We start from the raw sequence: 23,914 nt of genomic DNA, 5'->3' as shown, positions 1-23,914 counted from the left end.
TTGGATAAAAATTTCAACCAACCGACTTAAGGAAAATACAAGCACCTTAAACTTACTCCAGAAAACAAATCAACACTTAAGGACAGTTCAACAGCAATATTTTCACTTTCAACCTTGTTTTTAATGATAATTTTTAGATTATTAAATCATATTTAAACATTCAGAGTAAGTGTTTTTGAGGTGCTTTAAGTTATATATGTATATATATATCTTACATCACTACCATGTATAAACTTGTCATATTTACAATAAAATGTTAAAAAGTGCCAAATAAACTGATGCACTAATTTGTTTACAGTACACGTTCTAGTACAGAAAAGCTATATTTGCTTTAGAGTGCTAAGCAAATAATAAATTTTACAATAATAATTTAAAAAAACATGTATGTTTCGTATTTTACATAAAGCAATAGGAATTTATACCTGTAGATTCATGCTTGTCTTTCCCTTTATCCTTCCCTTTTTCTTTCTTCTTCTTCTTTTCGTCCCCCTGAGCGGCTCCAAGCAGGGCAAAGATAATGCCAGTCTGGGAATTGACACCAACTGCTGTTGTCAACATTTTTCCACTCCCTTCCATAACATGTGTACCTGAAAAATTTGCAGAATGTCATGAACAATGAAACCAGATTTGAAAGACCACTGTTTTGGAAATCAATGTATTTATATGGGACTATCTATAGACAACAAAATTTGTTCTTTATGAACAAGTGTCCTTTACAAATAAGTACATGTATTATGAAAGTGGTTCAACTTTTATAAATTAGTGCCATTTTGATTCAGAGAAGCTGTAATTAAAAGCTAATAAACCTCAAATGGGGGTTTACTGGTGGGTAAAAGGGACAATGATGAGAAAGAACAGTGAGCTTGATTGAAGCATATTAGATCTTTTGGGCACTTGTATAACCAACTATTGCATAGCATTTCTTGGATCTTATTTCATCTTTCTTCATAGCCCCCCAAAAAACTACAAAGAAGACAACCTGTGACAACATCATATGAAAATAATAACAAGATGGCTTTACCCTCAGGATGAATAGCAATAAAATGAGATTTTGTTGTAGAGGCTATATTGGACAACATATCAACATAATTTCTATTTAAGACCAACAGGACATCATAAGAAGCCTTTTAATGAAACCTCATGATGATGTGAACATTAATTTAGAAGATGTAGCAAGATGGTTGTCATGGTAGCAACACTGAATGTCAGATTAGGAGAAACAATACATCATAAGAAGTCTTTTAGTGACAACCCCATGTTATTATGACAGCCATTCAACAGCAGCTATAACAAGATTTTCAAGATAGCTGCTGTGGTAGACAAATTGGATATCAGATCAACACCATTTTCATTTAGGACCATCAAGACATCAAGAAGTCTTTCAGTGAAAACACAATAGCAAGATTTTCATGATGGCCACTGTGGCAGGCCTTACTGGATGTCAAAACAACACCATTTTTATTTAAGACCAACTAGGCCAGGGGTCTCAAACTTGAACCACCTTGAGGGCTGCATAAGGGCATTTTTGATGGCCCAAGCGCCACACCACCTTTATCTCTCAGGACACCTTGTGATGTCAGTCGTTTTGAAGGCCACATAATACAGCTTGGTTGAGCGCACATTTTAAACCCCTGAACTAGACCTTGGAATGAATATATGTAAAGTGTCATAGCAATCCTCCAAGTAGTTTAGAAGGAGCAGCAATAACAAACGTGTGCCAATAGATGGATGATGTACAACAGACCATCCTACAAGCTCTTCTGGTCCATGATTAGTAGACCAAAAAACCCCGCCTAAATGGTCACAATAATTGTGGCATTTGAATGACCAACTATTCCATTTGATTCTTCACCAATTGCTTAAAATCTGAATCAGCACATTTTAATAACTGCAATATCAATCAAAGAGGACATAAAAATGACCCTGGAATAAAAAGGATGGATTTCTCCTTGCCTTCCACAAAAGGCTTGAGCATATTTAAAGGAATTGCATCAAACTGCTGCTGTTAAAATGGAATTGATAGCAACTGTGGGATCCAAAAATCAAATACCATCTGCTCTCCCTCCATCCAAAGCAAAGTGCAATATGGAGGATTTATTTTGCAAAAGTGAAAATGGTATATAGTGACGTTATTATATACCACCATCACACTGTATATTTATATACATACAATGTTATTATATACCACCATCACATTTTAGATCTGGTGCAATAATACTGGCCAAATATATACAGTCAATATAAAAAAGATTTGATATGTTCCATATAAATCCACTTCCAATTCATCAGAATAGCACTAATACCATAATCATCCATGTCCTCAACATTTAGCAGAATTCAACAAATGCATATTTGTCAAATTGTAACTTGTTGTTGTTGTTGTGGGGTTTAACGCCATTTTTCAGCACACGATAGGCTATGCATGCCGGCCAGTATTAATGGTGGAGGAAGAACCGGGGGAAAACCCCAGAAAGAACCACTGACCCACGAGAAGCTACTGGCAAGCTTTCTCACATACCCACATTGGCCGAATTCTAGGCTCGAACCCACACAGACAGAGATGAGATGGCAGTGATCCGTAACAGACAGCGCTTTAGACCACTCGGCCACTCGGGGCCCCTAATTTTAACTTGTAATTCTGGTAACATGAAACGATTTAAATCTATTGCAATGGTCACATGGGAGAAAATAATTTATTTTTAAATTGGCTTTTCTTTCAGCTGTAACCTTAGCTTGATGGTAAAAAACAAAAATAGTTTTAAAAAGTTAATTATCATGCTATTATCTTGACAGTATCATAAAAATGGTGTGTGTGTGTTAAAATATAACTTTAGGTTCATGATAAAGGCATTAATTGCATCCAAAGGCAAAAACACTATTCCTTTCCAGCTTTTTTGGATGAAGCAGTGGTAAGAACATATCTTTAAATGCTGCATCAATCAACATGACAATGAAATTAATGAAGGCTCATACTAGGGACTACAACTTATCAATATTTTAAAAGAAATGGCAAAGACTAATAAAAAACATTGTTCCATTAGCAGCTCAAGGTGATTAATTCATTTTTGCAGTTTCTATTTGTGGATATTATCATCTTGTTCTGTAAGACCACACTTGTCTTAAGAATCACACCTAGGTCCCATTCCAGTAGGGTCTGATACTTGTCCTGAAAGAGTATTTTGAGCATTTGCACCTGCTAAATAATCAAGATAACTGTGCATGACATAATATTTGCTGCCTGAAAAAGCTTGTGGCACTGAAAACTTGATAATGATCATCAATATTTGTTTCCATTCTCTGCCGAAACTTCCTTTTCTGGCCACTGACAATCACAGAACCTTATGCTGATCAATGTTTCACATTTTTCTTTCTAAACAATGACCAACAGACAGTAATTAACTTATTGTGGAGAATTTTGCAAAAACGGAAATTCTTCATTGCAAAGTTTATCATTCTGCCCTGCACAAACTAAATCTTGGTGGCTTTCTAAACTTTACTTCCAGATTTTTTCTCTTTAAAACTTTTCAACTTTTATCAGCATCAACTGCTGGCACGGTAACTTTATGAGAATAGAAAACTTGCATCCCTGCACATTTTTCATATTCAGCAGGATTTTTTACCATAAAAAGGATGCAAAACTTTTGCTGAATGCACTGGCTTGCCTACATTCTTTGTCATGATATACACTTCTCACTATAAAACACCTCCATATAACACAGTCCCTGATTTAGCGATGGTATGGTAATGGATCCTATCAAATTGGATGAAATTTACCATCTGTACTTGTTTATAAGTCGACTCAAACTGCAAACAACAAAGATCCATATCTGCCATTGCATAATGTGTCTTTATACCAGGGTCTATCTTGTTTGTTCAACTGATTATTACCTTATAAATGGCACAAACCCAGATCTGCCAGCACAATAAGCAACAGCAAATCCCCATCCGTGCAGTTTGCAATTGGGCTTTACTTTTAAGGGAGTACATATGGTATTTCCCCATAGAATGTACCCCTTATTAGCACAACTTGATTATAACATGGTACATGTTAACAACTCCCCATAACAGTATTACAGAAAGACAAATGTATAAGATTTGCAGAATATTGTATGCATAAAATCTTAACTCAAGTGGTATCCACCACCAAAGCAGTTCTGTACATGTCCCACTGTGGGTATGGTATGGTCTTGGTTTTGGTTTTGTGCTTTAAAGCACACCAACACTGGTATGTTATTTAGTACAGGGGCAATTGGAGTAAAGTGCCTTGCCTAAGCACACATGGTAGCTGACCCCGGCTGGTCCAATGTTCGGTCACGAGTCCAGCATATTAACCACAACACTGCCTTCAGATAGCAAATGAAGAAACTACAGCATGCTCTGAATGTCTCTGACCAACAAAATAAATTCACTTAAAAGTATGGTCTAATTGTAAACAACACAGAACCTGATCTGCTGTCACTTAATATGCCAGCAGATCAGGGTTTATTTTCTTTGTTCTATTGATTTCTCCTGACAAACTGTAAAGACCCAAATCTGCCTGTGCATTACGTGATGGCAGATATGGATCTGTGAATTTTGCTCTGCACTTGATTTAAAAGTGAGAATATCTGAATAGAATGCTACCATATATACTAATAAAAAAATTCAAGTCCAACTTCAAACAACAAAGACCCTGATGTGCCATTGCATAATGTGCCAGCAAATTAGTATAAATTTTTTCTCTCCACTGATTACTCCAACAAAATGCAGAGACCAAGATCAGCCAGCATATTATGTGATGACTGATATAGGTCCCAGCAGTCTGCAGTTGCACTATACTTGTAAAAGCAAGTATATATGGTATGTAACAATCTGCATTTTTCTGAAAGTTAATTACTCCAACATTTCAACAAAGATTACCCTTAAGTACGAGTCTACTTGTGTCTATCATATGCTCAAATGTGGTCTGCATGCACTGTGATTTGATGTCATCTAATGCATTAGCCTGGAACACCTGGCCTGCTTCAATTGTTATTGTTATGCAATGAGAACCAAGACAGAGCCAAGGAAAAAATGAAGAGAAAATGACAACAAGGAAATGTTGGGTCGCCAGAGCGTGAGCTGTGACTATTGTAAATGAAACTACAAATTACAAAAACTCTTACAGATTCACACATTCAATATGTAATATAGGTAAAAATTATATTGCTGAAAACGGTGTTGCAAATTCAATTTATCTGTCAATTTGCTTTGTGTCACTTTTGACATCATGTACATTATAATGACAAGGCTTTGTAGATTGATGGGATCAAAATGTGTCCAATTGATATAAACCATTTACAAGAATTTATATTTTTTTCAGATATTGTCTTGGCAGGACAAGACTACAATGTCTAAAAAATTTAAAGAAAGAGACCTATTTTGTAAGCCCCCCCCCCCCGAAAAGATGTATATAAAATTTTTAATAATGAGATTAACCATGGGTAAGGAAAACCAGCCGTGTGCATAGACACCACAGTGATCTCTGTTGAACACCAGCCAACAATGACTGCCATCACATAATGACCCAACAATGACTGACATCACATAATGACATTGCAAATGCAAATCAAGCTGCTTGCATGTGGGTCTACATTATTGATTACATATGAAAACATCTTTCAAAGGCTTCAAACCCCCCCACACACACAAAAAAAGACTTCATAACTTCTGTCATACCCAAGGCTCTGGTGCTAATTAGAACATCAGCAATTGAAAACGCTAGTGTGTATTAAGGACAACCATTCTGCATCATTACACAATAATGTAATTCTAACATCATATTATCTCTATTTTCCACTGATTATCTGTCTCACCTGTAACTTTGCAATGATTTATACCCACTTAAACTGATAAACATTAAAAAAATTCAAAATAAAATTTTAAAACAGATGACGATGCCACTATCCCATTGCTGTTGCTGGTTGGAAAGTGATACTTGTTTCACACTCTTATCGTAAACGAGATAATAATAACAGTATATTCTGCATCAGAGAAATTTTGTTTTTGCACTTGGAAGTTCAATAGTGAATCGGAATAGAAACAAATAAATGTAATGATCCCTCCATGGAAAAACATTTGATATTGCTGTAATCAAGGCATCACAAAAAAACAAGAAATCCAGGTGGTTCCCCAAAAAATGAAAGCCTTAAAATTAAAAGGACTTTGCAACATGAAGGATTTAGGAAATTTTTTAAAACTTTAGGATCATGCAACATACCTGACAGCATCATTGGATCTGTGTTTTCTCCCTTTTTGACATGGTCAGACTCTCCAGTCAAAGAGCTCTCATCAATCTTCAAATCATTGCTTTGTATAATAATACCATCTACTGGCAACAAATCACCTGCAAGACAAAATCTGACAGATTAAATCATTATACATTACTTTTGAACTTGATCCACACAAAAAATGACAGAATGACATGATAAGTGTGCAAAATATCAATAAATTAATTGTGACAGTAACACAATAGAACCAAATTTGAAGCCATTTTATTTCTTTGATAATAATTTTTCTAATTCAAGTGGAAATTACCATATCCTTATTTTGTGCTCTGATCATAATATAATGGTACCAATCAAAGGCAAATGAAATTCAGAAGATTGTAATTAATGATATATTCTAACTGTAATATGAACCCTAGTACTATAGTTGTTTTCAAATGGGTTTGAGAATGGTACCTGATGCTTTCTCTACAATTCTGTTCATGCAAATAGCCCCAAAAATGTCCAAGAAATTCTTTAAATATTGGCTTTAATGATTTCATACTGTTCTGACAGAGTGCACATTCTACACACTATGACAACTTCAAAACATTTATACTGCTAAAACTGTCACCATGCTATGTAATGGTTGTTTCCCCCATCCATTACGGTTGTGCATGCGCCAACTGATTCAGATGATTTCTGGTCATGAACTATTTCAGAAATTCATCTTATAGATTTTGTTTGCATTTGTAACAAGTTTTCATTTCTATTTTCAAAAGGCTCTTTTATTTAGTAAGTGTAGACTAAAGAAGTTTGCAAATTTTTATGTAGACAGCAGTCAGTAATATAAAGAGTAAGAACAACCGACGACAAGTGATCAATAATTTATTATTTTTGTTTTGTTAGGTGATGAAATAGCATATAACAATTAAGAAAATCAAATAACAGGCAGGGTCCCCTGAGAGTGCAAAACACCCCATAAACCATGCCATTTTTGGGGGTAAAACTCAACTTTTTAGTCACTTCCCAGCCTATTACTCAATCAGCTTAAGTGAATTACAGAATTTTTTTAAAAAAGCAACTGGCACTGTCTTATTTTCTTTTATGCCTTCACATGAAACATACTTGATCAATTAATAATAAAATCTTTGACCACCGTCTTTTCAAATACATCTGCATCCCATCCAACCCCATCCCTTTCAAATATCTACACCACAAATGCTCTTCATAATGCACTGATAGATCTGGATCTATTTACTTTGATAGGACTTATCAGCAGAACAAACACAGACTCTGATCTGCAGGTGCATCATGCAACTGCAGCTCAGGGTCTATGTTATAATCAAGTATATAATGGTAATTGTTTTGTTCTTCAAAAGTTCACTATTCTTAAAAGTGTAAATCGGTCCATTTCGGCTGCCTTGGCATGTCTTTGGGAAAAGCAATTCGCTCCTATTTCCTCTGCAAGATATAGCCAATAATATCTTAAAAGTGCCATTAAAACTGACAAACCAAGCAAAATCCATTGCAATAAATTAGTTTTTCAAACATATATGGCCTGGAATTGAAGCTAGTGTGAAACATTTAATTATTTCAACACAAGAGGAGCCAATATAATTTTTATTTGCAGCAAAAGTGACAACAATTATATTTGGGTTAGAAAGCAGTGTGATATAAGGCTGTGAAAAAGTCCATAAATTTAACTAATTCCCAATGTTCCCAAGCAACCTACAGATTAAATAGTCATTAAAAGAGAATTATCTTGTTCATTTTTCTTAAGATTTAAACTGCAAATTTGAAACAACAATTCTGAGCACCCATCCAAATTTGGAGTCACAAACTGTACCAGCATACTGATACACGATCTGTGGGAAATAATGAAGAAAGCAAAGATGTTAACCATATTTTGGCAACACATTATCATCAAAGCAAGTCAAAACCACACAACTGCAAACAGCACAGAACCTGATCTGAAGCTGCATAATGTAACAGCAGATCAGGGACTATGTTGTTGTTTTACTGATTACTCCAAAGAAATTGCGAAAAACCATATCTGCCAGTGCATTATGTGATGACATATCTGGGTCTGCAGTCTGTAGTTGGACTCTACTTAAAAGTGACTATATATATATATATATATATATATATATATATATATATATATATACTGTAGTAGGTACAATATGCAAATAAACTTCACAAATTTGGGGTTTATAAATGTTGTCCTTAATATACAGGTGTCCTATGTATAAAGATTTACCCTGTGGCAGGATCCACTGTATATGCTGTTTTCATAAAAACACCAAGCTGCGTCCCCTGAAGATTGGACCCACCCATGACTCAAACTGTATGGATCAAACTGTCAGGTTCATATGGTATTTAAAAACCAAAATACTCCTTCAAACTGTGATACAAGTCAGCTGCTACTGACAAGAACAAATACACCCACTGCAGCAAGGTAAACTTCCAGGACTCAATTAACTGTGTGATGATTTATCTGTCTTCATAAACCTTAACCTTTCCAGCAAAAACTTGTCATCAACCATGCTATTTCTGAGCATTTTTTAAAGTTTTCACCAGTCCATTGATTACATACTTGCATGTAACTGACTGTTTATCCAAGATAGGGTCAACTTTCTTGCCTTTAAGTCAACATCCATATGTTTAAATGCACATTGTTACTCTTCTAATGGCAAGATGAGGTTTTCATGTAATTCACAGGAAAGAAGATTTAGCAGCTTCCAATATTAACAGAGTTAACCAGTGAAATGCCATACTGAATTTTTGTCATATGGATCTAAATTTAACATAAATTTCTTTAAAAAGAACTAGCTGACTCAGAAATGTACTAGTTCTGCTGAATTTGTATTATTCCTGCCTACACACAACCAGTGACACAGGCAGCCACAAAAACATTGGTCAAGGGATCGTTGAAACTGTTAAAACTACCAATCCCAAAGGAAATTTACTAGCCTTGGGCAAGTGGATTACCACTCATGTCATATATAAAGCAGGCCATTAGCACTGTCATATGGGTTTCCCTCCTTGGTTTAACCAAAAACCTACAAATTTGAACCACTGGACCACCGCTCAAAATTTACAACTACCAAATACCTAACAGTGACACAACTCTTAAATGTCACTTAGACATATTAACTTAAATAAGGAAAGTAGGGACTTTTTATGTACACCTTATACTAGATTAGCTAGATTAACTAGGAAAGTAGAAAAATTATTAGACTCGCATGAATTGAACTAATTGCACAGGTGGCTAACACATTATTGGTATTTTTGTTGTCCATTAGTACAACTGGACTTGATTTGAAATAAGTATGGGCTAGCGTTTCAGGAAGTACACAACATCCATGGCTGGCTTGCCGAGTGCCTTTTCCTCCTTTGACATGCTCGGACATCACACACGCGGCAGTAAGTGGAACGATTTCCACCTGCCACACGATCAGGTGTCCTAATGTGACATCATCACTACCGACCAATCGCAGCGGGCGTTACATACTGCTTGGGTTGACACCTGAGGCAATTTAATCCAACCTGACTAACATGAGTGCGTGCTTTCACTGTTCCCACTCATGTAAAAGACTTGCACTTACGTTGTTAGGGACTAAATAGTCCTACAACCTAACAGCTAAATTAAATAGTACTGTTTGAGTACATAAATGCCTGGGGGAGGTGGCTCCAATTCCCTCCCTCAGGAGTAATTAATAAGCACATTATGTGCATTAAACAGTGGTACATGTTCTATATGAACGCACACTACTATAATCCAATTGACTTGACTGTCATATATAAAGCAGGCCACTGCCATGTCCATTCAGCAGCTAAATACCAGTGCATCCAGCATCATAATTGCTGCTTGACCAGCAGCCCAAAGCCAGCATTTTTCAGTGGACATATAAATTTAAAAGGATTTTGCTAGCAGGCAAGTTTGTTCTGATTGTTGATTTCAAACACTGCCCTCCATGAACATCCAATCAACATTTCATCTCTTTATAAACTTGATTATTTACAGCAAACACAAATTCTGTATGATATGCCCCCCCCCCCAATCATGCAATTCTGAGGAAAAAAATTAAATACTGATTTTTTAAAAAATCTTTGCCAATCATTCCAGTAGGAGAAGAGGTGTAGGAGAAGAGGTGCTTGAAGGAATAACACTATACAAGTAATTGGCAGTTGTATAATCACTTTAAGAAAATATATACTGATAGATTTTAGAGTGGATCCAAAATTACACACTAATAATCATACAGCATTCGATGGGTTTCTTCACAATCTCCCTGTACTAAGGGGAATAATCATCAGTACATTCTGTAGAAAAGAATTCTGTGGATGCAATCTTATAAAGCATCATCTGAGAAAGCAGTTGTTATTTGTGCTTAATGCACAGAAGCATAAAGTTCATTAACCAAGAACAAAGCAAAACCAGCAGTAAAACCTGATGAAAATTCTTCCAAAATTATGAAAAAAGGGGCAAAAAATCTTATATCAAAGCCACATAACAGAAACCTTGTTATTTTACTCATTAAACACCAGATTCCTAACATTTCCATGACAGCATCATGTAAAGAAATCAGTAAAGAATGCAACAAAAAAAGAGAAAAGAAAAACAAACTAAATGTTGAACTATTCTCCATGCCCAACCAATGTGGGGTGTGAGACAGCTTGCCAATAACTTCCTATGGGTTGGTGGTCTTTCCCTGGGTTTTCCTGGTTTCTTCCTCCACCAAATATACTGGCCAACAAATATAGCATATTGTGTGCTGAATAAATGGAGTTAAATCCATAAAATCAAACACTATGTACCCAGCAGAAATATGATAAATTTCTGAAAGTATAGATGCAGATCTCTGGTAAAAAATATTCATCTTTTCATAAGGCAGAAATTACCGTGCCAGTATGGTACAATTGATGAAGTTTTGGTCCAATATGAATTGCCAAAACTGTAAGCTTTACAAGGGCCATAACTGTCAAATGTGATCAGCAAATGTTGAAAGTTGAAAACTTAAAACCTCTCACCAAATGAGTTTTCAATCCATTTAATGCTTACTGAACAGAAACAAGACTTGCAGGAAGTGACATGTTGATGGTATGGATGGAAATCATTAACATTAATGTACATGTTTGCAAACATACTAAAAATCATATATTCTGTAAAGGAAACGTGCCAACAATCTAACCAAAACATGGATATTTTTCAGAGAACTCAATATGCTCAAAGTCAAATATTTGATGAAAATCCTAAACTTAGCAGCTAGTGTATACAATAATCAATTTGACAATGGAATATCTAACTAAATAATTACAGTATAGCTATCTTTTTAATTGGCATTATGTATGTATAGCATGTAAATTCCTGGCAGATTTCATAGTAAAATTCAACCCACTTCAAAGTTTATAAAAAGTCACATAAAAATCCCTAATGCTGCACATTTCAACAGAGAGGAGGGGAGGGGGATTAGTTGGTTGGTCTGGCTTGGTGTTTTACAGCACAGCAATACAATTATGTTATTTAGTGCCATGACAAAAGATCATTCCAGTGACCTAAGTGGTTAAAGGGTTGCAGGAGGTTGTGGATTGAACTCCTGGAGTCGTACTAAAGACTTTAAAAAAATGATACTAGTAGCTGCCTCGCTTGGCACTGAGCATTACCATGTTAGTGGAAAGAATGGTCAGCCTAGTATTAGGATAATGTGACTAGGTGGGACATGATGCTACATGTCTGTGGCATGATGCCAGTGCTAGACAATCCTATAAACTCCCACCCTGCAGATATCATAGCAATAAGACTCAAATTGTTAAAGCTATGTTAAAAATCCTAACACACATGCCAAGACAGACTTGCCAACCTAACAAGACTGTCTCAGTAAGGCAGCTGATTTTCTTTCATAAGTCAGACCAGTTTTCAATAAGGTGTAACAAAATATCATGTACTGCTCCTGTAAAGTTTGGAAAACTTTTTTTATTATCTGAAACTGATAACAGTGACAGTGAACATAATGTTCAACTAACAATTTTATAAAGTACACAGACTTTATTTACCTCCAGTACAAGTTGCACAAACTGCAATTCCAAACCCTATGCAAGCTCATTGACTGTTTTTTGCTGTCTACTTCATGTAATTCTTGGAATTTGTTTCCATTTCACATGAAGACAGTAATCATACCTCTTGCCATGAAGTGTACATCCTCATGTGATGTCTAATAAATGTAAATGTGACCCTTCCAGCTCTTATTCACAAGAATCTGAACATTCCTTTTTATTCTTCTGTATTAACACTTTTTAAGATGCTTTTGTCTTCAACATGTATCGCTTGTTAGATGCCATTTTTTGAAAGTTCTATAATTAACGGTTTCTTCATGCAGATGCTTTACATGAAAAAATATGTGCAATTTAACATCTGGTTCCCTGACTAACTCAATTAAATCTAACATGAAAATTGGATCCAAATAGCATAATTTTACAGCAACAATCACTATTCCATAATTTCCTTAAGTCCATATTTTAAGGGTCATTTTCGTAAAACTTGCAGCAAAATCATAAGGGTTGGCAGGTTTGCTAAGGCAAATTAGGTATAGTGCCTTCTCCAAGGGCACCAGGGTAGCCAACCTAGACTGACCCAACAGTAGAAATTGAACCTGCACTGTGTTAGTAAAACATATACATCAACTATGGTACACACCTCCTCCAAAGAATATGGCAGGTGCTTTTAAATGTGGGAGTAAAAGTTCTCTTCTCTTCGAATCATTATTTGAAACAGGCTTTTTTTAATACATAAATTTGCAATCATTTGATAACTGAAGCATATAACTATTTCTTGCATATTTCTGCATATATTGCTTTTGTGACTTTTGATTTTTTTAAATGTTTTAACATGTCAATGCATAATGGTTTTACAGTATATAGCAACAGGAGTTTTATTAGTAATTTCATCCAATCAAGTGCACCACTACCCTGATAACTCACAAACCTGCTTATAATATGTGGTCAGGCATTCATCCCATTTTTTAAAACTAGAAAATAAAAAAACTGACCCCTATTAGTTGAACATGAAGAAAATTGCTATCAAAATTATTAACGCAAACCTTGATATTGCTCATTTTATCGTTGAAAAGGGCTGACAGTACCTGGAAATCTGAATAAACAGTATGAAATTCTCATCTTTTAACAAGACATCATATATTTTGACAAATTTTCTTTCCAAACCAATACTTAGTACACCTTAAAAAAATATCCAATGAAATTTTGATCATGAAAATGTCACTAATGCTACAGGAGGCAACACTATAATAAATAAATAAATACCAATTTTGTAAAGCGAGATATGTGCCATTTCAATTTAAGTGTAATCATCATAAATGCATTGTGCCCTCCTGTATATCTACCACGAAATATGTCAATCTACCATAACAGCTATGTCCACAAGCATTTCTGTCAGAGCTTAAGTGACAACCATATTTCGATATCTGTGTTGTTGCACTGACTTAAAGCAAACCTGTTCTGCATTATTGCATTAATTACATCTTTGGTATCAAAATCAAATAAATGGGGTGGAATAAAAGAAAATTTAAAAGGCATGCCAATCCTACCTGCGTAAAAGCAAGTGGCCCTGATCCTATGTCCGGTTATTACAACTGATCAGCTGATTGTGTATTTAATGTAACTATACTACCTTAAGCTAGCCTAGTTACTCACTGACAAATGTGATCAAAGAGTGCCAAAAAAATTCCAAAAAACTAAAAATTACTTTGGGGGAGGGTGTTTAAAAAGCTTTGTTTCACAGATACAGTTCATTGTGGAGAAGTGTCTGAGTTTGCAAGTAAATTAAAATTCCTTAACTGGCACTCAGAGACTTATTCAAGGACGAGAAGAAGCTTCACTATTACTTGAAATGAAATCAGGACATCAATATTTTACTAACAGAACAATTTTAAAATATTGAGCCTTGATGTTGATTGTTGTTTCACAAAATAAATGTTCCTAGCCTTTTCAATGAAGAAATCTTGTTTGGTTGTGAATCAACAACAACAAAAAGCAGTGACATAATACAGGTGATGGTTGTTCAAACCAGCTCGAGTAAAGCTAGCGACCTTTGATAGGCTGGTTATCTTGAAAACAAAAGGAAACTTATTCAGAAAAGTGAACTTCATTACAAAAAGATCTCTATTGATGATTATTCCCAATACAATTATAAAATAAGTATTCAGCCACTAAACAGACCTGTTATCCCACCCTCCATTTTCTCAAAGTCCAGCAGGAATGGCATCAATTCTTATATTTCCTTTTTAGGTCCGTTCGATACTCATGCCCTCGCTTATTGTCCAGGTCTATGTTTCTGGACCATGTTGTGCGCAAATTATCAAGGAAGAGGCATAGAACTGTTCATGTTAATAATGTAATCAAAATCTATTTGTCAACTTAGCATTCAAGTTTGAGAAAAAAAAATCAGTGATAATTTTATAATGTATCCAAGCACTAGTTTAACTGCAATGCAGTTCAGTTTAACGTCTCTCTGCCTTCTCCACATTACTGTACATCCTACTGAAACACATTCTTGTAGAGTGCACTGACTTTCAACCTGTGCGACAGAAGCTCTTTGATATGATACTTCTTTAGGGAACTTGGACTTTCACAAATTTAAACCAAGTATTTTCTACAAAAAAGAGTTACCCTGAAATGTTTGCAGTGTTAACTTGTTACTATGGATGATTGGTCACAACAAATATTGACTACTATGTACTATTTTACCATTACTTACCATATTTAACTTGACATATATCTCCCACCACAATTTCTCCCACAGGAATTTGTAAAACTTCTCCTCCTCGAATAACGTTAAACCTATGTTCATGTTCAATTTTATTCTGAAGTCCACGGAATTGTCTCTCCTTCTGCCAATCATTAAAAGCTGTCACTAAAACTACAACAATAACAGCTGCTAAAATTGCTACCCCTTCAATCCACCCAGCTTCCTTTTCTGAAGAATCCCCAGATGTAGCTGAAAAGAGATAGGAGATACTGAAAGCTTAAAGAAAAATTCAGTAATCTGGACACCTTACTGTGCATGTATAAAGTACACAAGACTTCAATAATACAGACATTTGAGTATGTATAATGTACACAGGAATTACACAATCCAGACATCAACTGTACTGGGGCATGTATATAACACTTCCATAATCCATACACCTACTGTACTGATACTTTTATAATATACACAAGATTCAATAATCCAGACACCTAATGTACGTGTGCATGTTATAATATACATAAATCTGCTAACATTATGAACCCAGATAAATCATTACAAGCATCAACTCATTAACCCCTGGCACCACGTTAATGCATCGAGGTAGTAGCCTACTTCTGAGCTCTGTAGCATCAAGGTCATTTAAGATACACTAAAATGGGTGCTATTATAGAAAGGTAGGCTGATGTAGCTCTACAATGATACCAAATAATCTGGACTTTCTAGTTGTGCTACAAAATACAGAGGGAAAAAACATAATTTAACGTAATTTTTGGGACCCGATTCCCCCCCCCAACCCCCAAAGCTACCTGTAGTTAAATCTGATTTCATGTCTGGATTTTAGACTTTTTGGTCTCAGATGTAAGGCAGACTGGTCCGAACTGTACACAGACTGGCAAACCTTTGCAAAAAGTAGGATAAGATGGGCATTTGGAATAAAAAGTGGTCTGGATATGAAAACGATCAGGCTGTTGAGCAACAACAAAAAAAAGAACTCCAACTTTTACCCTTCTGCTCAAGCGGGAACGAAATAGCAAATGAAAAACGCTCTTTCTAACACAACTAGGCATTAGGCTAACAGGAAATCTCTTGTAAGTCAATGTATTAGGATGTACATAGCTGCCAACCTTCACAATTAGTGAAAATATGGATAAGAAGTCGTGCATTTGGACATGAATTAGTGAAAGATACCATGGCAATAACTCCATCCATTCTGATCATCAATACTACACTATATCAAGACCGCAATTTAAAACTAAAACACTACATATAAGCAGAAATATTTATTTATCAAGACATGATACTGTGGCAGACTTGAACTTCCTCAACTGCTTGATTGTAAATTTGTTTTCTAAACAGTTCAGACTTCTTGCCTGCTGTCAGAACAAATGTTTAATATGGTCTCCAGCTGATAAAGGTAGACTGTGTTTGACAAGAAAACTCACAAATAATGCTTCAGCGGTGGTAGCTTGCAGGTCTTCCGCTGATGGCTTAAAATATTCATTGGCCGACCAAGTGATCTAAGGGGCTTGCACTTACACATCACTAACCGCTCACCTCTGTCGTGGGTTCAAGTCTTGGCTCAGTCATCATGGGTATGTGAGAAAGCTTGCCAGTAGCTTCCTGTAGGTCTGAAGTTCTTTCCAGGGTTCTACCAGGTTCTTTCTCCACCAAAAATACTGAAAACCAAGAATAGCCTATCATGTGCTAAAAAATGGGGTTAAACCCATAACAAATAGAACATTTCCCATGTACATACCATTACAGGTGATCCTATAGTGAGAAAGAACCACTGCTGTTTGACTTTTATCTATAAAAAAATTTATTAAGGGCTGTAAATTGTACGATTATCTTTAGTTAACACAATAACCCCTGGAGGTTTTTGCCATTTTTGCCTGAAAATCGAGTAGGAAACACATTTTGAAAGCTATTTCTGAATAAACACCAAATCCCCTGTCATCTTTCAATAACATACTGCCTAGTTGTGTTAGAAACATCATTTTTCGTTGGCTATTTGACTCACGCATGAGCAGAAGGGTAAAAGCTGGACATCTTTTTTCCTTTTTTTTGCTAAACGGAGCCATTATTTTTGTATGGAGACCACTGTTTATTCCAATTGCCCATCTTATCCTAATTTTTGCAAAGGCTCATCTGTCTGTTTGCAGTTCATACCGGTTTGCCTTAGATCTGAGACCAAAAAGTCTAAAATCTGGACACAAAATGGGATTCCGACCACGGGCGAATTTTGCGTAAAAAAAAGTCAGGTCCAAAAAATGAGGTTTATCTATCTGTATTTTGTAGTGCAACTAGATATTCCAGATTATTTGGTATCATTGTAAAGCTACATCTGTCTACCTTTCAATAATACCACCCACTTTAGTGTATCATACATGACCATGACGCTACAGAGCTCGGTAGTAGGCTACTACCTCCTGCCCCGTAAAGTTGTCGCTAGGGGTTAATGTGTTAAGACTTTGCCTCTGTGACAGGGTTTGTTCTGAGCATAAAACTACAAAGGTTATATAACAGATGCTTAAGTATGTGTTGACATTTAAAATGATTTAATGATGACTGGATTAATTTTTTAATTGGCTGATGGCGTTTGGACAGTTCTAAAAGAATTCAGTAATCTCCCTGGGCATTTGGAATAAAACAGCAAAAGTCTTTCTTTGAAACCCCCAACAGTTATAAAACCATCTATTCAGGAGGAGTGGAGACAAGATTTCTCAAGACTGCTTCTGTGGTAGGCATAGTGGATGTCACATTGGCACAGTTTTCATTTGTGACTGTTTTATATCTTCAATTTAACTTAACTGTTTGTTTGTTACCAGTCTTAATTTTTTTTATTCCATTACATGCTATTGTAATGTAAATTAATTTACTGGATTTGACAATGTCCAGAAATTCAGTTCAGTCTGACCTGACTGTTTTTCATAAACAACTAATAATAGAAACTTCTGTATCTAATGCTCACCTAACTCCTGACTTGATTTAGAACCAGTTTGAGTTGAAGTAAACAACTTTGTTAAGGATTTTTTTTATAAATATTCTTTCTTAGAGTAAGATTCATAAGTGAAATCTAGGCCATACTTAGATGCATTATTGATGTTTTGAGAAAGAATAGTCATTACTTGCCTTAAATGGTGAGAAGTTGAAGTGTTTTATGTTGTGACCAGTTTTATTGGCTAATTATTTTGTTTTCTTCAAATCATTTTGATTCCAAGAGATTATTTGTCCCTGGAAATACTTGTGCTCTAAATTAATTCTTGGACAAAGACAGTTATCAAAATTTACTGAGAATTCAAACACTGGAATATTATTTTCCGTGATTCAACAAAGAACAGTTGACACATCAGTATGATGCAGATCAACAGCAGATATCATTGCCTTCCATTCTGGATGTCATTTTAATTCAAACTCAGTTTCATTAGGTTTTTTCTATTACTAGGACTTCTAATTTTTACCTGGATTATTTTTGGATTTGATTTGTAAAACTAAGTTCTTTTTCTCATTTGTACCTTGTTTTTCCAGGGAAATAAATTACTTGTTAGATTTTACAAAGCTTGTTGTCTTCACTCTTTTTCTGTTGCATTTTGTAACAGCCTACATGTAACAAGGAATTCTTGAATTAAAATTTTTATTTTTAGATCTGCATATGGAAATCTGTTAGGAGAACTAGCTATAAAAAATGAGGTATTTTTGGCACCATATTAATTTAAGACTAACAAGACATCACAAAAAGACTTTCAGTGAAAACTCCATTGGATACAACTATGGTTCCCGTGGAATAAAGATAACAGGATTATCAAGATTGTCACTGTAAAGTTTTATGGCAATCCGTTTTTATGGTGATCCACCCAGTGGTTTGTGAGGCCTAGCTACAGGTCATCACATTAGCACTTTTAATTTAGAACATTATTTTCTTATAATATTCTTAATTACTCAGCTGGTGACCCAATTCTTATATCTAAGCATCTCTAGATACATATAGCTCACCTCATCATGTTGAGCAGGGTAAGGGCTAAAAATTGAAAATTTCCTTACTTCTCTATCACCACTACTACATGTCAATCAGCAAGCCAGAACAAGTTTTTTTTTGGAAGGTGGGGGGGGTTGAAGGGGCCATTCTTTGCAGCACTTATAACAAATTTATTTATCAAGTTCAATACTTCATTTTCAACAATCTATGCATCTTGTAAGATGACTGTCATCTTACTTGTATCTAGGAAAATTACAAGAGTAATTTCTTACTTTATTTTTCTTGAAATAATTTTGAGTCAGTTTCCAAAGTTACTATAACACCTCTCCCCTCCCCTATGATCAATAAATAATGGGCTTGATCCAACTCCCAAAAAACTGCCTGCAATTTTTACAAGATTTGCTGGGAAATTTATTGATTGCCATTAACATGGAATGAGTGGAAGGAAAATAACTTTGTCTTTAGTGATTGCTTGACCAAGTGTATGCTGGAAAGTCGGAGCTCTGATTCATTGAAAGGTTGATCAATACTGCTTCCAGGCAACATAAAGGTCATGAGACAACACGAAAAAATTGGAATTGCAAGATAGCCATTTTTTATCACAGTACAAGCCACATTTGCTAATAGCAAAACCAAATTTATTTCTGATACAGAAAAAACAGATGGATGCACAGATAAGGCAATTACCATCAGCTTCTTGAATTTTGAACCCATGCCACCCACCCACCCACACCCACATAAATTTTTCTTCATATTAAAAAAACAGAGACTGCAAGAACTCACAAGATATCTGCAATCTTCAGGACAAAAAGAACAATAACCAAATTACTTCAGAAAAACAAAAGCATGAAAAAAAGACCTTGTGTTGTGCTAAAATCTGCTAGCAAAACAAATACAGGACTCTAAATTTACAGTAGTATGTTAGCCTAAGGCATGTACATTACGCATTGGACAAATGTATTTTGTATCTTTGGAAGTCTGTCTAGCATGTCAACTTTAGGTAATCCTCCCCCTTCAGAACTCCATTGTTGCTGAAGTTGGGGGGAGGAGGGCTTTTTCTTTTTTTCTGTTTATTTTTTTTTTCTTTTTTGTAGCATTATACAACTGTAACATTGTAAAAAAAATCACACAAATGTGAACTGGTTCTCGTTTATTGTTGACAAATAATGTATTCACATATAATAATAATAATAATAATAATAATAATAATAATAATAATAATAAATACTCGATACAGCCTCTCCAAAATGGTAAACATCATGATACAAGAACTAGACCATGATGCTTTGATGACTAACATTGGTAAAATTTCATTTATACATGTATAGCTTTATTAAGTATGAAACAAATGTCACAGAAATAGGAAATAAGCTATGCATAATAATAAAAGAACTTCCAATACCACAAATAATTAAATACATTTCCAAAAATGTGGACCACAAAAACAGTTTACACACATTATGATAAATGCACTTCTTTGTGGGTAAATACTCCTATATTTTGGAGAATATTGAACAGCCAGCTGAATGTACATATTGTGCTACCTGTGAATCTAACATACCATAATTGTTAGAATTAATGTATACACATTATTTAATCTGAAAGTCATCAGCTTTAACCATGAGTAACTTGAACAGTACATTATACACCCACCCAGTGGCAGGAGGTAGGAGTAGCGTCAAAGTCATATATGATACACTTATAATGTGGGTGGTGTTTTAGAAAGGTAGACAGATGTAGTTCTACAATGATACCAAATAATCTGGAAGTTCTAGTTGCACTGCAAAATACAGAGGGAAAGACCTAATTTTTTGAACCCGAATTTTTTCCACCCAAAATTCGTCTGTGGTCGGAATCTAATTTTGTGTCCAAATTTGAGAGCTTTTTTGTCTCAGATCTAAGGCAGACTGGTCTGAACTGCACACAGACAGAAGAACCTTTGCAAAAAGTAGGATAAGATGGGCATTTGAAATAAAGAGTGGTCTCGATACAAAAATGATGGGTTTGTTAAGCAAAAAAGGGAACTTTTACCCTTCTGCTCATGCACAAGTGAATAAGCAAATTAAAAACAATGTTTCTAATACAACTAGGTATTAAGTTAATGGAAAATCACTAGGAGGTCGATGTATTAGAAAGTATTCAGAAATAGTCCACAAAATGTGGCTCTTACTCGCATTTCAGGCGAAAACAAAAAAAAATCTCCAGGGTTTAACGAGTTAAATAATCCTCTAATGTAGATTACTGAAATTTGTGAGCCTACAAAACTTTCCTTCTTTCAGTCATAATGGCCTTGATCTTTTGCCACAAAATTAAATTGGCTTATTCCTTCATAAACTGCAAGTGTAAACCATTAATAAAGTCTGGTCTAGGGCATGATGTAATGATGTAGAAATTTTATTGTGTGGATACAAGTTCTTGTCTTTCGGTCACTATGTCCTTTACCTCTTGAGCTCAAATCAATATACTTACTCCTTACTCCAAGTGCAAGCCATCCATAAAGTTTGGTCCAGGTATGTTAAGCAGAATTAATCTATGGAAACTATTTTCTTTCAGTAAGTGACATTGACCTTTAATATTTTGAACCTTAGATCAATAAGGTTCTATCTTACATGCAGTACAAGCCATCCATAATACCTAGTAACTTCAGTTGATGGAGAACTTTGGCTTTTTATTACGTAGAAACAGATTTTCTTACTTTTAGTCAGTGACCTTAATCTTTTGGCTTAAAGATCCATAGGATTCTTGCTTACACAAGCAAGCTATTCAAAAAATTTGGTAACTGTACGTGGCAGAAAAGTCACATTTTTGTGCAAAAACCAATTTCTTCTTTCACTCAGAAAATTTTGACTTTTCTTCCTTAACGAAAGAGCAAGCCATCCAAAAAGGTCTAGTAACTGCAGTATTTCATCCTGGAATTCACAAGAAAGTGAGACTGGGGAGAGCACCTCAGCTTACTTGGAGAGGTGGCAGAAATAAGATTGGTGGATCATCTTTTAATAATTCTTGATAGCAATATTCGTTGTCAGAATATAAAATGCAATTCTCACCACAGCAACTTAAGTCTTTTCCTTTGAAACTTGTTGTAAACAGGCCGATACTTCTTAATGAGATGTTGACACCAACTGTCTCATGTCCATCTGACTGATGCTAAGCTGTCTTATGAGTTGTTGTTGTTGTGGGGTTTAACGCCATTTTTCAGCACATGATAGGCTATACATGGTGGCCAGTATTAATGGTGAAGGAAGAACCCAGGAAAAACCCCGAAAGAACCACCAACCCACGAGAAGCTACTGGCAAACTTTCTCAAATACCCACATTAGCTGAATCCGAGACTCGAACCCACGCAGAGGTGAGATGGCAGTGATCAATAAAGGAGAGCACTTTAGACCACTCAACCACTCAGGGCCCCTCTTCTTCATGAGCAAAATCTGCTTAATATAGATTGTCCTTGTCTGAATGAACATGACAATTTGATTCCAAGTGGTGTGACGATGTTTATTTCTAATAAAAGTTTCAATAAGTAAAGATGACAGTGTAAAGCAGATGTCAAAAATTATGATGGCAAAACTGTCATAGAATTAAGAGTATCTCATTTCCTTTTTATCACTGCAAGTGTATTAACTACTGAACAGTATTCTTCTGTCTCTTTGAAATTCTATAATTCCCCCACCCCTTGGGATCCAAGTTGCAAACACTGTTTTAGTAATACAGTCCATACATTATGATGGATCAGCATCATTTGTACAAATTATTAGACAAAACAACTATCAGTTTATGCATTCTGTCTGTGTCATCATCATTAAGCACTGTGTAGTAGGTTTGTCTACGTTTTCCCAATAATAGTTTACTTTAAGCAACCAAAAGTAACCAAGTAACCAAAAAAACAGACAAGAGTTATTCAAAACATTTTGTACCAAAACAAATTTTAAATGTCAAATTTCTTGCCTGTTTGTCCTTGACTTTCCCCTACTTTTAGCATTTTTTTCCATTCAGATTTATCAAAAACTTCTCTGGCTTCTTGTGGAAAAAGAGATAACCAATAAACTGATATCTCTAACAGAACACCATATTTTTTTTGAAAATATTAGCATAACCCTGAAGAGTTTGAAAAGTCAATGTTTAAATGCATTCTTAATTAAGACATTATTAGAGCTGGTTACCATAAAAAGGTTTCTACCACTGTATTTCTGAATGTACCGCAATGTGCCTGGTAAGCTAAGATGAAAATATTTAAACACTGATTCACTAGTCCAAAAAATGTAGAAACTAGTCAAAGAAATGTAGAAATCTACTTACTTTCTCCTGGATAAAAAGACAATCCTAATGACACTACTGCAGCAACTAAAAGAATAATTAAAGTCACATCTTGAATTGCCTCCCACACAAGTTGTAAAAAGGACTTTGGTGGAGTGGGAGGTATAACATTGGTTCCATATACCTCTCTCCTGTGTTCTATATCTACCGGACTGCCTGAGATACCTGGAAAAAACAATAACAACATTGTAAGAATGAGTTTAAACACAAATATTCATAAATATCCTCCCTGTGTGTGTTTTGGATTTGTAACATAGTCTTAAAAAATGTTCAGTCATATTGCTATGATGTCTGCAATATGACAATTTATACTGATGTCTAGCACTGGGGCATCATGCCGCAGACATGTAGCATCATGTCCCACCCAGTCACATTATCCTGACACCAGGCTGACCAGTTCAAACACTAATCTCTTAATGCTGAGCGCTAGGTGAGGCAGCTGTTAGTACTATTTTTATGCCTTTGGTATGACTCAGCCAGGGATTGAATCAGTGACCTCCCGCATCAAAAGCTGACATCCTAAAAACTTGGCCACCGGAGCATTTATATCCTGATATGTAACACAATTCCATGGACTGATTGTCTTGCTCATGAAGTCATAAAATGGCTTCTGTACCCATCTTAACTACG

The 23,914-nt window shown here is 35.3% G+C and overlaps 1 protein-coding gene across 6 annotated transcripts in view; it reads right to left on the bottom strand.

Annotated features, from left to right (window-relative positions):
• Window positions 1–381: 381 nt before the first annotated feature.
• Window positions 382–23,914, bottom strand: part of LOC149788915 (plasma membrane calcium-transporting ATPase 4-like) — a 187,974-nt gene continuing 164,441 nt past the window's right edge. For all 6 annotated transcript variants that reach the window (XM_089975044.1, XM_089975045.1, XM_089975046.1 and 3 more), the window contains 4 exons: window positions 23,267–23,449; window positions 15,001–15,240; window positions 6,239–6,364; window positions 382–587 (listed from right to left, as the gene is read on the bottom strand). In XM_089975044.1, the coding sequence (XP_089831170.1) occupies window positions 397–587; window positions 6,239–6,364; window positions 15,001–15,240; window positions 23,267–23,449 (740 nt within the window). In that variant the 3' untranslated portion in view covers window positions 382–396. The remainder of the gene's footprint in view (window positions 588–6,238; window positions 6,365–15,000; window positions 15,241–23,266; window positions 23,450–23,914) is intronic.

The sequence above is a fragment of the Sinohyriopsis cumingii genome, chromosome 11 (genome assembly GCF_028554795.1).
Source record: "Sinohyriopsis cumingii isolate HCF-2022 chromosome 11, ASM2855479v2, whole genome shotgun sequence".
Taxonomy (NCBI): Eukaryota; Metazoa; Mollusca; class Bivalvia; order Unionida; family Unionidae; genus Sinohyriopsis; species Sinohyriopsis cumingii.
Note: the sequence above shows the minus strand (reverse complement) of the source record. Positions and strands in the feature narration are given on the sequence as shown.